General features: G+C 35.0%; 2 protein-coding genes across 2 annotated transcripts; both read left to right on the forward strand.

The window, feature by feature from the left end:
- Positions 1 to 760: 760 nt before the first annotated feature.
- LOC112771962 (protein N-terminal asparagine amidohydrolase) lies at positions 761 to 8,447 on the forward strand. Its single transcript, XM_025816831.3, has 9 exons — positions 761 to 961; positions 1,853 to 2,029; positions 3,274 to 3,338; positions 3,456 to 3,552; positions 3,643 to 3,681; positions 3,779 to 3,970; positions 4,705 to 4,883; positions 5,030 to 5,149; positions 8,024 to 8,447. Exons 1-9 carry the CDS (start codon positions 908 to 910, stop codon positions 8,127 to 8,129), a joined length of 1,029 nt encoding a protein of 342 aa, XP_025672616.1. The 5' UTR covers positions 761 to 907; the 3' UTR covers positions 8,130 to 8,447.
- Positions 8,448 to 9,650: 1,203 nt separating this feature from the next.
- Positions 9,651 to 12,165, forward strand: LOC140181409 (uncharacterized). Its single transcript, XM_072224965.1, has 5 exons — positions 9,651 to 9,919; positions 10,338 to 10,683; positions 11,043 to 11,325; positions 11,423 to 11,892; positions 11,941 to 12,165. The coding sequence occupies exons 1-5, from the start codon at positions 9,651 to 9,653 to the stop codon at positions 12,163 to 12,165; spliced, it is 1,593 nt and encodes a 530-aa protein (XP_072081066.1).
- The last annotated feature ends 2,225 nt before the right edge of the window (positions 12,166 to 14,390 follow it).

Genomic DNA, 14,390 nt, shown 5'->3' on the forward strand with positions numbered 1-14,390 from the left:
CCTATAGTTTCGCGAAATTTTTAATTGGGTCCCTATACTTTTTTTTTCCTTTTAATTGGATCCGTGCACTAATTTTTTTTAATTAGGTCCCTCTTGGCAGTAATTGGCTTAATTTTATAGGGACCCAACTAAAAAAAAATAGTACAGGGACCCAAATAAAAAAAAAGTGTAGGGACCTAATTAAAAAAAAATTTGGTGCAAGGACTTAATTAAAATATAAAAAATATAAAAACCTAATTAAAAATTTTGTAAAATAATAAGGACCAACAGAGTAATTAAATTTTTTTAAAATCATGTCAATATTATCATCCTGTTAATTCTAGTAACAAATTACTAATAATAGAACAATATTAAGACGATTTTAAACCGTTAAAGATTAATAGAATAATTTTAAACTGATAAATATCAAGGACAAAAATATTGCGATTAAAACGATATTTAATTTTTTTTTACCAAAGATATGAGACTCGAACCCGTAACCTCTTAATTGAATATGAGAAAACTATGCCATTTGAGCTATTACTCATTGGCACAAATGCTAGAGAAAGATTCGAACTTGGGTGAGTAAGGATAAGACACCTCCTCTTACCACTCTGCCATCTTTAATTGCCAATGAGTTATAGCTCAAATGAGATAGTCTCCCCATACTCAAATAAGAGGTTGTGGGTTCGAGTCTCCTATCTTAGGTAAAAAAAAAAAAAACAATATTTAATTTTAAAATAAATAAATAAAAATAAAAAATAAGAAATGGTTTACGAAAAGGAAGACCGGAGCGAAAACTCAAAACGTGACACTTCAACCGTGCCCAAGTTTCTTGTTTGAGATTCTTATTACAGACTACAAACTACAGGCTACAGCCGCCACTATATCACTGGAATATTTGAGAGAATCAGAGAAGACCCAAATCATGATCTTCGTTGATGGGCTTCCATTCTCTCCTCGTTATTCTTCAACATCTCAGGTACCCGATTTCACTCGCATCATCTTTTCCACTTACCCTTTTTGCCTAAGAAACTGAAAAGCCACTACAATTTTTTATTTTCCTTTTATTTTTGGATATATGTCATTTATTAGAATGTGATCAGCAAATGTTTCAACATCTTCTTTGATTAAGAAGAAGCACAAAGGACTGAAGAAAAAACAAAAGAAGTAAAATTGAGGTGTGGGGATCAGGACTCAGGAGAGATATATGGCTTTAATCTTATTTCTCAATTATCTGATTTGTTTTCTCTTTACCATTCTTTTCTTCTTTTGGTTGTTTTCCCATTTCTCTATTCGTGTTTATGAACTCAAATGTAGGATACATAAGTAATGCTAACATATTCTAAAAACTAGAAGGCAAGTTATTATTTCACAAGCAATGTATTCAATGAATGTCTCTATTTTTCATCCAGGAAAAAAATGAAAAAAGAAAAGAAAAGAAAAGAAAAGAAAGCGATGCATGATCCTGTGAGTTCTTGATGCAGGCAATAGAAAACTTAGATTAAGAAAAAAATAAATGAATCTCAGGGAACCTAAAGGATCCAATGGACTCATGGCAAGGCTAGGAATAAAAGAGACAAGAACTTGATTTGATAAACACTCAACCAGAATTCGAGAGAAAATGAGATAGAGGAAAATTGATATCATTCAAGGTTGATAAATTGTAAAGCTACCCTTTACAAGTGGACAACACTCGCAGAAAATAAGAAATAACCAAAACAAAAGTAAATTGGAAGAAATTAAAAGATAAACAACTCTGCATCAATTCTTGCTTGCATGATTGTAAATTATGGGGTTTGTCATGCCGTTTTAAAAATATAAGTTTAGAATCATGTGATTCATATAATCTGACATTCTTGCTAATTGACAGGGAAAGGATATTCTACTTGTTCTGTTGGAAAATCCCATTTTGGTATCAGCCTCGAACTCTTTCAAAGCTATCCCAGAGAGGAAGTTCTCAGTGTCTGAAGACTCTACTCTAGAAAGATCAAAATGGGTTTATATATTCCAAAGAGAATATGCTACTGTTGACCCTGCAGTTGTTGAGGTATGTGATACTGTTTACCCATCACGAGTTTCATACATACATGTCCACATTCTTTTCTATCCGCACCATAAAATGCACCTCTCTGTCAGTTTGTTGCACCTGTCAAATTGAAGCCATTATTTGAAGTATTTGAAATACTTCTCTCTCCCATCCACTAGTTGTACATCTCTAAGCAATACTTGCTGAATTTGTTTTTAACGCACCTCTGTTCTCAATTTTGTGACATACACGTACACGCACACGCACACACGCAGCTTCATAAGATACTCATTCTAGTGAAAAATTCTAGTGCTTGGTAATTCGTTTCCTAAGGTTACTCTACCTTTAAAACTCTGCTCTCCTTAGAGGTAGGTAATAGCTCCCATATCAACCTTTAGGAGGGCCATTTAACAAGTGATTCCTCCTATTATTCAGTCTTTCGATGCCTTTATCATTTATCTTCTCTCCACAATAATCCAACCTAGAGCTTTTATCTTTTACAGATTTAATAACCTTGAACCCATCACATTGTCTTCTTCAAATGAAATATCTTGGTATCCTGGTCTCGAGTCCTCTGATTTTTTCTTTTTCTTTTCTAATTCCCAACTCACAATTTGAAAAGGATTCTTCTTGACCTTGATAAACCTATGTGCGTCATGTGTAATACTTGCCCAGTGTTAGCTGCCCATTTGTTTTTGCACTGTTCTATGGCTAATTTATCATGCAATTCACTTTTTGGTATCTTTTATTTAATGAATGTTGGTTCATCCGAAGTTTTCATTGATTAGATTTGTTGGCTCTAGAAGAAGAAAGGATGCAAAATATTTATCGGAGTGTGCTGTTTCTGACACTGTTTGGTGTATTAATTCTCACATGTCTAATGTAAGGATTTTGGGCAATCAAGTTTTGTAGGAAAGGATTAGACGTCTTGCATCTTCTTGGTGCAAGACACATGGTCTGTTAAGAGGGATATCTGTCTGTGATATGCAGCGAGATTGAAGAGTTTTGCTCTATTTATTTATTTTTTGGCATATCCCTTTCTTGTACTAAGGATATCTTATTCTTCAATTTCTATGAAATATAGTTCCATTTTAAATAAAATTTATTCTTTTGTTTCAAAAAAATGTGGTGGTTAGTAGATCCAGGGGTATGGTTGCCAATTTGTCTTTTAATTGCTTATGCTGAGCTTTACATTTATTACTATTGTCGTTGTTGTTTAACCTACTGTTTCTTTAATTTATTTCCTCCTATTCCTGTAAACCTAGTTTGTTGGCACTGATGAAGCAACAACTTGTGTTGGCCTTGTTATTCGGAATCGAAGGAATGGAATGTAAGGAGTAAGGATTGGTTAATTTATAGATGATAAATCCACTGCATATCAAGTTCAACATATACTCGTTCTCCATGGTTTTAATTTATGTTGGTATATCTTAATTCAACACTATAGGACATCAGTTGCTCATATGGATTCACCAAAAATTGTAGAAATGGGCCTCTCTCAAATGCTATCACAACTAGTTGATGGCTTGGACACTGAGTTCGATGTATATTTCCTTATCTTGATTTCTAATTTTGATGGTGAATTATATCATGTCATCTATCTGAGTCAGAAAACATGATTTGAAAAATTATAGGTGCATCTAATTGGTGGTTTTGAAGAAGTTTCGCTGCAGGTATGAATGGGCCTCACCCTTTGTTAGTGAATTTTTATGATGTACTTTTCCACCAGAAACACAACAATTGAAGCTGTCTATTGAACTTTTTGTACAGCATGCTAAGGCTAGCACTGAATCAGAAGCCCAAGCAGAATTCGGTGATCATTCCTTTCCTTTGTGCACGAAAATTGTTCAGACTTTATGGGCAAAAGAGGAGAAGTTTCACATTCGGACTATTTGTGTTCTTGGACATAATACCAGAAGGGATTCCAATGGAACTGCTTACCCGTTGTTCAATGGATTTGTGGTCAACTCCTGATTTTAATTCTTCTTTTGGCGTATACTTCACTAATGATATGTGATAACTGCTAAGTTGATAACCCTCTTATTTAACTTCATATAACTATTTGCATAAAGCATATGGAGCTGGTTATTCTCTGCCAGCTTTACATACATGCATGTGTACTGTCATCATCAATCATCAATAGTAACATTTTTTTTTTTGTGATTTTAAAATTCCAGATAATATAAAGAGGCCTAATATTTTCAAAAGATTGATACTACTCATTCACATACTTTTTTTTATCTTCAGTTGGATAAAAACAATCTTGACAATTTGAAAATGCATGATAACATTGGTTAAAACTTCAGTGGTACAACTACTTAAATGCATTGGCTAGCTGCTGAGGTTGTTACTAATGATGGGATCCGCGGACTCTTTTGTTGGGCGAGACAATTTTTTATTCACACTAGCATAGTATAAATACTTCTTATAGTAACATGAGTCATTGTTTTTTAGTTATAATGATGTGGCGATTGTGGTCTATTCTTTTGAAACAGTTACTTGTATACTCGAAACCATCGCGATGTGTCTGTTTGGTTCATGTCCTCAGCCGGAGAAAATGTGAATTCCCACTCAAGTTTACACAAAGATCCTCTCACATAGATTTCCACCTGTGTCTGGGAAATCATGCTTCTCCATGTCAATTGTAAACCAAAAGTATGTGATTCTAACTTCTTGCCTCCTATGCACCATTTCAGGTTGAGACTACTTCAGGAAATATCATCCCTGCAAGTTTTCATACAAGTACCAGATGCCCAGATGAAATTGTCAGAAGAATACGAGTATCTGCTTCTTATGAAGATACCAGTTGGAATGGGAAGTTAATAGAGACATATGATACTGCAACTGACCAGTTTCAAATTGCTCCTTGTAGATGGTAACTTGGAATTTTTGTGAAAAGCCATGCTAGTTGGTGAAAATCCTTTCCTTTAATGACATTGTTTGATAACCCATCTAATGCGACAAGGTTTTGTTGTTGTTAGTATATGATTGCCGATGCTTCTCTCCTTCTCATGATTTTAGGACTCATCGCCAGTACTATGCTGCTTTATCGCTTCTGCATTATACAGATTCGGAAATTCTTTCAATATGCTCTACCTCACCTACCGCCGAGGGCCCAGATTTTGTGGACAATTTGAAAAGGTAAAACTTATGGTTGATCTTGATTTTTAAATGTTGAAAACTTCCTCTTATTTATTTGTTAAATGGAAATACCAATATATTTTGGTCTTCAGAATTATGATAAAAATAATCGAGTCAAGTAGATCATAAATCTTGGATAAACCAATTTGAAGATATTGATATAAAGAATAAGAAAGTGCAATAAAATACCCGATAGAAAGTATGTGGAAGAAGATACACGTTTCCAAAATTCTCAAAGCATACTCAACAAGACAACAACTGAGTTCTTCACTTATCAATAGAAGCCAGAAAGGGATGGTATTGCTTTGATTTCATAAGAGATGTTGAGAGAGACAAAAGGAACAATTGAATCAATTTTAGTGTAATGGAAAATGCTTAGGCTCTTAGTTGAGTGCTTGAGTTCTTTGCTGAATCCAGTTCTTTGCTGCCAATATATCAATATAAAGTATACTTTTTATTCCTAATATTTTTGAAAATTTTTTAAAATAGTCCTCATATTTAATTTGATTTAATTTTGTCCCTAATATTTAAATATGTAAAGTATACTTTGTCCCTGACCACAAGTATCTGGCACCTAGTTGTAAGCATTATTGCTAAATTGGTTTTAAACTTTTTGAAAATTTAGTTGGAGATACATTTGATGTAAGTCGAAAATTTTGGGATAAAATTAAAACAAAATAAATTTTAGAGGTATTTTTGAAACTTTAACAAACTTGAGGAACAAAAAATATACTTTATCCTATTTAAACTTAGTTTCAATTTTATCCTGGTTGTTACCAATTTCTTTTTCAGATTTTATCCTTCTATACATATCATCACCACCACCATTACCATCATGCCATTGTTTTCCCTCCATCATCATCAACACACCTCACTCGACCACCACCACCCAACAGCCACCACACCATTCCAACCTCAGTCCCACAAGGCCACAACTATTACAACCCCACTTCAGCCCATTGCTACCACCTTCCACCACCCCGCAGTCATCGCAACTTCGATGAGAACCCCAGCTACATCCTAGTATCCTCACTACCATCCTATCCAATGACAGATTTAGAAAATTTTGGTAGTTGACGCCAAAATTATATAGTAGATAAAATTTATTTTTAGCATAATATATTTGCTATTTGAAATTTTTTTTGGTGACTATTTGCTATTTGAAATTGAATATATATTGAATATATATATATATATCCCCCTAAATTTGGGAATTTTAAATGATGAAAAGTTAATTTATGATTTTTTCTTCTTATTTTCAATATGATTAAATGTCAATCTTAACAGTTTTGCTAGGAACTTATTGTTATTATTTTTTATTTTTATCAATAATCAGCTAACCAACTAATGAACAAGCAAGACTTAAGGGTTTGAATTGATATATAGGAAGAGAAAGAAAAACTTATATTGGTTAAAAAAATAGTTTCTAAGTTTTTCACTTTTTCCCCTTTTTGTATATATCTATTTAAATTATTATTCATGTATTCTTTAATTTCTACTCGATTACGGAGTTCGTTTGTTACAATATTTGCGGTTTAAACATTTTTTACCAAACGGTTTCTACAAACGAGACCATTTAAATGCCGAAGAATTATGACTCAAATGACATAGTTTTTTCATCTTCACTTAGAGGTCTTGAGTTCGAATTTCACTTCTAACTTTGAAAAAGATGAGACCATTTAAATGTTAAAATAAACAAATCTTGCAAAGAATATTAGTTGATAGATAATATTTATCTCAAATAATTTAAAAAAACATTAAAATTTCATTTATATTTAAAATTAAGTTTCAATTTAGTATTTAACTGGTTATATCACAGTTCATTATCACTATTTTGCTTTTATATTGAATTTATTTATTTATTTATTATGTTTTTAATCTCAAATTTAACAAAATAATTATTATAAGTTTTATATTTTAACTTAAAATCCAGAAAAATAATTTATTGGGAAACAAACACAATAGATATAATTTTTAGAGAAAATTACACTCTCCTTCCTTGAGAGATGTTAAAATGACATTTTTCTCTTTTCTATTTGTAAAATGTACCCTCCCTTCTCTTATAACTTTTAAAAACTTCCTCTTTAATTTATTTTAAATTTTGTGTGTCAACTAACGTTAACTTTACCCATATTTTAAAAAAAATATTTTTATAAAAATATCTTTTATCAAAATTTTCTGTTCTTTTATGATTACATTTTGTTTATCAAAATACCTTTTAACAAATGATTTTTTTACTGATTAAATTGCATTTTTACTAAATTTTTTTTAAAAATTTAATAATTAAATATTTTTTTTTATAACACGACATTATTTTTTAAATAATCAAATTATTTTTTTCAAAATCACAAATGACAGTCACCCTTGCTTTTGAAGGTTGTCCTTGGAGGATCCATGCTTCTCCTTATGGCTTAATTTTCAGATTTTTCTAAAATTTTTTAAAAAATATTTTGGTATAAATATAATTTAATCAATAAAAAAAATTATTAAAGGGTATTTCAGAAAACAATTTAATTACGAAAAAATAAAATTTTTGTTAAAAGATATTTTTATAAAAAATAAATTATTTTTTATTAAAAAATAAATAAAATTAAAGTTAGTTAACACAAAAATTTAAAATGGATTAATGATGAGGTTTTTAAAAATTATAAGTGAGAGAAATGCATATTTTACAAATAAAAGGAAGAGAATTGTCATTTTAAAATCTTTCGATAGTTGGGCGAAGTAAAATTTTCTCTAATTTTTAATATTATACGTCCTTGCCTATATCCTATACCTACCTTATGATAATGTTTTCATCGTTTCTAGCACATTGTTTGAATTTCTCTTGTTTGTAATATTCCGAGAGATATCAATCTAACTTACCATTTTCAGGCAGTGGAATTATTTGATTGCGCATCCATACTGGACAGACACCTTTCCGGAGAAGCAGCCTCGCGTTTTTGAGAGAACTACCGATGGAAGGTGGAGAAGATGTTGACAAAATTCTAAGGTTGCTTGATGTGGTATATGCATATCAACAATTATACTGAAATGTTACCCTAAGTTTCATCTATCTCCCTAGCAAATGAGTTGCCAAATAGCAAAGATGTCAACGAATACACGGTTAAAATTTATCTTGGGAAAATATCTCTGGGAAAGAACCCTTGGACCATGTTTGAGCTCTTAGAAATGGTTTAGGGTGTGTGGTTCATCAGTATTTTCACATTCTTAGGATTATGAACTTGGGAATATTAGCTTTATGTCCTTTCTTGCTTTTAAAGTAAAAGATAATAAAAATTTGGTTTCTATCGCTTTATTTTTTATTTTTCAAAATTAGGGAGAGATTTTTTTGTTGTGTGGTTTGCAATATAAAAAGACATTCTTAGGAACGAAAATAATTCCACGAACCACGCACCTCAAGTAGCGTTTTAATGTCATCTTGAATCCTTATTAGAGGAGAAAAAGTAGAGATTATTCCGTGTAACTAGGCAAGTTCTTCAATACACACATTATAGACAGGATATTAATAATAATCTAAATGTTAGAGTGATCATCCTGACTAGTGAATTTCAAAAGAAAATATGTATTTTGATCATGGGAAGAAGAGAAAAAACATGAAAAACAGAAGTTAAAAAGAAAAGACAAGCAAATGATCTAAAAAGAAAATATATAACTGAGAATTTAGAATAATATAATTACATTTTTTTTGTAACACTTCTTTCTTATTCTTCTATCTTCAAAGCTTTGTATTTATAGTTACGAGAGTATAAGAAACCTTATTATTTCACTATCACTTTGTGGCTCATTTTTTTTGATATTGCAGCAGTGTGTGAGTTGTGCTTGGTTATGGTGTACACTGGTGTTAGATACAGGTGTGGAACAGGCTTTGCTAAACAATAGCAGGGAAAAATTGGACCGTCTGAATTCTTTATTAGGAAATTAGTTAATTTGAATTTGGTCGAGCTAATCGGACCATCCGATTAGTAAATTTTTTTATTTCTGTGAGAGTGAACTCGGAGGGTTCGAGTTGCTTGAAGAAAATATTATTTAATTTTCCTAAGACTAGTCGGTGGGTCTGAGTTTATATATATATATATATATATATATATATCTGTGTGTGGAACGCGGATACAACTTCTCAGATCTCCTTTTTCTTGTTCTGTTTCTTCTTCTTCCCCCAACTCCTGCATTTGTCTTATTTCGTATGAGCTTCAAGAATATGATAGTGTAGTTCATATTTATGAGAATATGAGAAATGGATGATAGAGTTCCGCTTAGAGTATATTATTTTGGTAAGATTTTATTACAAACATCTGAAGGAGTGAGATTTAGTTGCGAGAATCCGTTAGATATTGTTATTCCATTCATAATCTCATTTGAAGAGCTAAAATGTGTGATTTGTGAGAAGATAGATTTTGGGATATCAAGAAAAATATCATGTATTTTGTACAAATATCCCGTACCGGTATTTGGTGGGTTCGTGCAGTATCAAACCAAATATGTAACCGACGAAGCGAGTATGCAAGAGATGTTTTCAATGTATATTGAAACTCGCGCTCTAATATCGGTCATCGAGTTGTACGTTGAATTAGAACAATCTGAAGCCGACCGAAATATTGGACGGAAAGATTACAATAGTGACAATGAGGAAGAGTTTGAAAGCAATTACGAAGTTGTTGCTCCAGACGAAGAGAATGTCAAGGTGACGGGGCGATGGCTCCGAATGTGGCAAACGTTGCAAATGCACTTGCAAACGAACATCCGTTTGAGGAGCCGTCTTTCATGCGGGTTCTGGACTTGGAAGCCATGCATGCGCCAGAGTTTCTGGAATATATGAGTGTGGTACGTAAATGCATATATTTATACGAAGGATTAGACTTTTGGTAATAATCTATGTTGATCGATGTATGAAATAGATAAGTGACGTGTGAAACTATGCTCAATTAACAGTTGTTTGTCTTTATGTAGTAAGCTGTTAAGATAAAAATATGTTTAGTGATTTATTGATTTAGTTGAATATTAATTAGTATGCATTAATCCATATTTATTTATGTGTTTATGTTTTTATTATATTAAAAGTGAGATGATAACACGATGGAAAGTTTGTTTATATTAATGTGGATGTAGTGAGCATTGATTTACCTTTAATTTCAGTTATTAACTATTTCTGTATTAAATATTTTTCATACGGTTGTCATCGTGGTAGAATTCCTATGGTCGCAGATGGTGAATTTGCAGTCGGAATGGAATTCAGTTCTAGGGAAGTTATTATTATGGCGATGAAAGATTATACCATCCGAAGAGGCGTAGACTACCGTGTGTATGAGTCGGAGCCTTTGACCTTTTATGCCAAGTGTACACAGTATGGATCAGGGTGTAATTGGCTTATCAGTGTTAGCATGATCAGCAGAAAGTACTGTTGGGTTATAAGGAGGTACAACGGTAGTCACACTTGTACTAGAGCCACTATTTCTCAGGATCATTCGAAGCTGGATTCGAACTCAATTGCAGAAGCAATAAAGCCGTTGGTTGAGGCTGACCCCTCGATAAAGGTGAAATCAGTTATTGCGGAAGTGCAGTCGAAGTTCAATTACACCATCAGCTATCGGAAAGCATGGTTGGCTAAGCAAAAAGCAGTGGAAAAAATATTTGGAGGTTGGGAAGCATCATACGAAGCTTTGCCTATATGGTTTGAGGCCATGTGTCATAAGGAGCCATCAACAGTTGTCCATTTTGAGACAATACCTGCATATCAAGGTGATGACTTGGTAACTGATATCCGGATATTGCACAGAGTCTTCTGGAGTTATTACCCCGGCATTAGAGCATTCAGACATTGCAAGCCAGTTGTCCATGTGGATAGGACTCATACGGAAAGTATAAGGGTTGTCTGTTGGTTGCAGTTTCACAGGATGGTAACAATAATATCGTCCCAATTGCATTTACAATTGTGGAGGGCGAGGCTTCTGATGCATGGCACATTTTTCTTAGTAACCTGCGACAACATGTTGTGACTCGGGATGGTGTGGGACTGATTTATGACCGACACGAATCCATCAATGCAGTTGTGGCCCGGAGTAACGGAGCTTGGTCGTCTCTGAGAGCTTTCCACATGTTTTGCATCAGGCATCTAGAGTCGAATTTTTTGAGAAAGTTCAAGGCACCGTACCTACAAAAACTTGTAGTCAATATAGGTAAACTTTAGTAATTCGAAATTCGTTATTGACAGAGTTAGCTTCAAGCAGTGTTTCTCATCAATTCTTTGCTTGTTTGTTTTTGCTTATTGTGCAGGATATTCGAGGACGGTTCGCGAGTATGAAATGCGCTACCAGCATTTACGAGAACGGGGTGAGGCTTACACTAACTGGTTAAACCGAATCCCCCGCGAACAATATGCGTTGGCGGCATTCGATGGTGGCTACCAATGGGGTCACATGACCACAAACCTAGTGGAATGCATCAACTCAGTGTTGAAGGATGCACGCAATTTCCCTATCACTGCACTTGTCAAAGCAATGTTCTACAGGTTTAACGAGTTATTCACCAGAAAAAGAGCCGAGGCGGAGTCGCGGATAACAGCTGGACATGTTTTTTCTGAGGTTGTGACCGCAAAATTGCATGCAAATCAACTTGCATCAGGAAACATCCAGGTTAATTGCTTCGACAGGATGAATGTGGTCTTTGAAGTTCGTGAGATGCCAAGTGGAACGGAGTATGCCGTCGACCTCCGTCGACAACGGTGTGACTATGGTGAGTTTCAGGTGGATCGAATTCCTTGACGACATGTGTTTGCATGTTGTGCAAATCAGCGACTGGATTGGCGAGTGTATGTTCATGGCATTTACAAGATGGACCAAGTTCGGAGGGTTTACCGAGCTAGGTTTAGGCCACTGGGGAATCCTACTACATGGCCTGCGTACAACGGGCCTCGATTTGTATCGAATCCGTACTTGAGACGAGTGACCAAAGGTCACCCTAGGATGACACGTTTCTTGAACGAGATGGACACGCGAATGTTACGTGGTCCTAGGTGATGTAGGCAATGTGGAGCCGAGGGACACATCCGTAATACATGCCGTCGCTCAGTTGGTGCAGGTCCCAGCAACCCAGCACAGTAGATTTATATCTTTCATGTTTCATTCAAGTACTTTATGGCATTTGGTAGTTTATGTTTTATCCTAGTTACGAAACCACCTTATTGGAACATTGTAATTTCATGAAACTTCTTTATGACATCTGAGACTTTAAACTTTATCCAAACAATCTATGATATTTGAGACTTTATAACTTATCCAGGAATACATAGATATTGTTAAGTACACAACTATAATACATAGTAATAAAACATAGAGCATTTATCGTAGTCTAAGCACAGTACGGCAACATAGAAAATATCAGTGATACATTAAAACGTTCCACCATACATAGAAAATATTAAGTACACAACAACTATTTTCTCAGTGCCCACTTTATATCTTTCACAAAGTTCTTGCATTTCTTGGTGGCCCTCTTGAACACGGACGGGGTGTATCGATTAGCGCTACGAAGTGGAGGATCAACCCTGAGATTATATCCTTTACTTGTCTCACCTGTACATAATTTAATTAAACAGACCGCCCAACCATGTATATGGTATGAACAAACAAAAAGAAACACCAACAAGTACATAATATAATCAATTGACAGTAAATTAAACCTAAAATTGGACCTGCATGATCACCATCATCAAAAGCATCGTTGCGGGATTCTTCATCCTCATCCATGTCCTCATCTTCACTCTCCTCGTCATCTTCATCATCTGGTTCATCTACTAGATACTCATTGGTCTCATGCTCAGTTGTCTTAGCATTTTCTTCAATTAGATCCATTGAGACACGCCGTGGGTTTTGACTATTAAGTATCCCCCGACCGTCGTCACTCCTACTAGAATCTCCAGACACCAACCCTCCAGAAGAAACTGAGGTAGCTCGGCATGGATGCCTCGCGTCCAAAGAATACCTACCTGGTATGAAATCAGGCTGATGGCTAGATTGTGGCTGGCCTGCATCTGCAGCCATGAACCCAAGTAACTGGCTAAAAGAAGCTCCCTATCCTGAGTCAAACTGTGGGGTACTCCCATACTGTTGATATATTGGGTATGATGGGGTAAATTGTGTCTGAACTACATATGGGACCAAGGACTGTGGTTGTTCTTGAGGAGGTGGATGTGGAGGTGGAGGAGGCGGTGACTGTGGCTCCTGCTCTTCATTGTCATCATCCATAACTGGGTTACCCTCATCATTCTCTTGAACCACAATATTTGACAAGTTCAAGTGGTTGCCATATTTGGTACGATACCAGTGCATGTAAATATCCAAGGGATGCTGTGGAGGCACCGGATGCTCAGTAAGAATGTGATTATACCTGTTTGTCCACTGCATCACCCAAAATGAATGGGACGTGGCTGTGGCCCAGTTAAGATTCTTAGGACCAGTCAGTGTTTCTCCGTGTGCCTTGTCTAGATTCCGTTTTTGATGAGGAACTCCCTGAACAAAACCAAACTTTCTTTTAAACCTATCGGTTGCATGCCACTCAATGCATTCGAATGAAATCAACGGGACTGTAGCGCTCCACACAACAGAGTGCATGTTGATGTCTTCTGGGATTATATCTAGATCAATGCGGTCAACACCATAAGCAACCCACACAAACTGCACACAATACAAGAGACAGATAATTACAAGCCAAATAATAGTAACACTAAGTTGGAAACCAATACTTTTCTAATGAAAACACACCTGGCCTTTCTGAAGCTCATCTAATAACTTTCTAAAGTGGGCGAGACAAAGATATCTCTAGTGTCGGTCACCACGCTCCCAGTTACGCCACCTAAAATGATTTATTTTATTAGCACAATTTAAATAGAAATATGAACATACTAAGTAGGTTGATAATGTTACCTGTTTGCAAGCAAAAAACTGCGGGGTTTCCTACGAGCCGTCACAAGATACGGTAGGCAGATCCAAGCGCAAGCTAGCAAAAGTGTTAGTGGACCATCGATTTCCTTACAGTCAAAACGAGATGCCCTGCATAACGACCTGTACAGGTGCGCTAAACATACCGATCCCCAACTATACTGACCGATACTACCAAAATCACGGAGCAAAGGCAGATACTTCTAGTGCACAGATGCCCCAGACTTGTCTCCAAGGAAGATCGTACCCAATAACAACATAATGTGGTACTTCACGTACCTCTGGATACTGCTTTCGTCAATCAA

Source organism: Arachis hypogaea, chromosome 18 (assembly GCF_003086295.3).
Source record: "Arachis hypogaea cultivar Tifrunner chromosome 18, arahy.Tifrunner.gnm2.J5K5, whole genome shotgun sequence".
Lineage (NCBI taxonomy): Eukaryota > Viridiplantae > Streptophyta > Magnoliopsida > Fabales > Fabaceae > Arachis > Arachis hypogaea.

Bases quoted from the DNA above. Each gene is read 5' to 3' on its own strand.
- LOC112771962 (XM_025816831.3), top strand. From the start codon at position 908: ATGATCTTCGTTGATGGGCTTCCATTCTCTCCTCGTTATTCTTCAACA. The intron at 962-1,852 runs GTACCCGATTTC...GCTAATTGACAG, and splicing joins GTTATTCTTCAACATCTCAG to GGAAAGGATATTCTACTTGT. The intron at 3,553-3,642 runs GTATATTTCCTT...GAAAAATTATAG, and splicing joins GCTTGGACACTGAGTTCGAT to GTGCATCTAATTGGTGGTTT.
- LOC140181409 (XM_072224965.1), top strand. From the start codon at position 9,651: ATGCAAGAGATGTTTTCAATGTATATTGAAACTCGCGCTCTAATATCG. The intron at 10,684-11,042 runs GTGAAATCAGTT...GCAGTTTCACAG, and splicing joins AGGCTGACCCCTCGATAAAG to GATGGTAACAATAATATCGT. The intron at 11,326-11,422 runs GTAAACTTTAGT...CTTATTGTGCAG, and splicing joins AAAACTTGTAGTCAATATAG to GATATTCGAGGACGGTTCGC.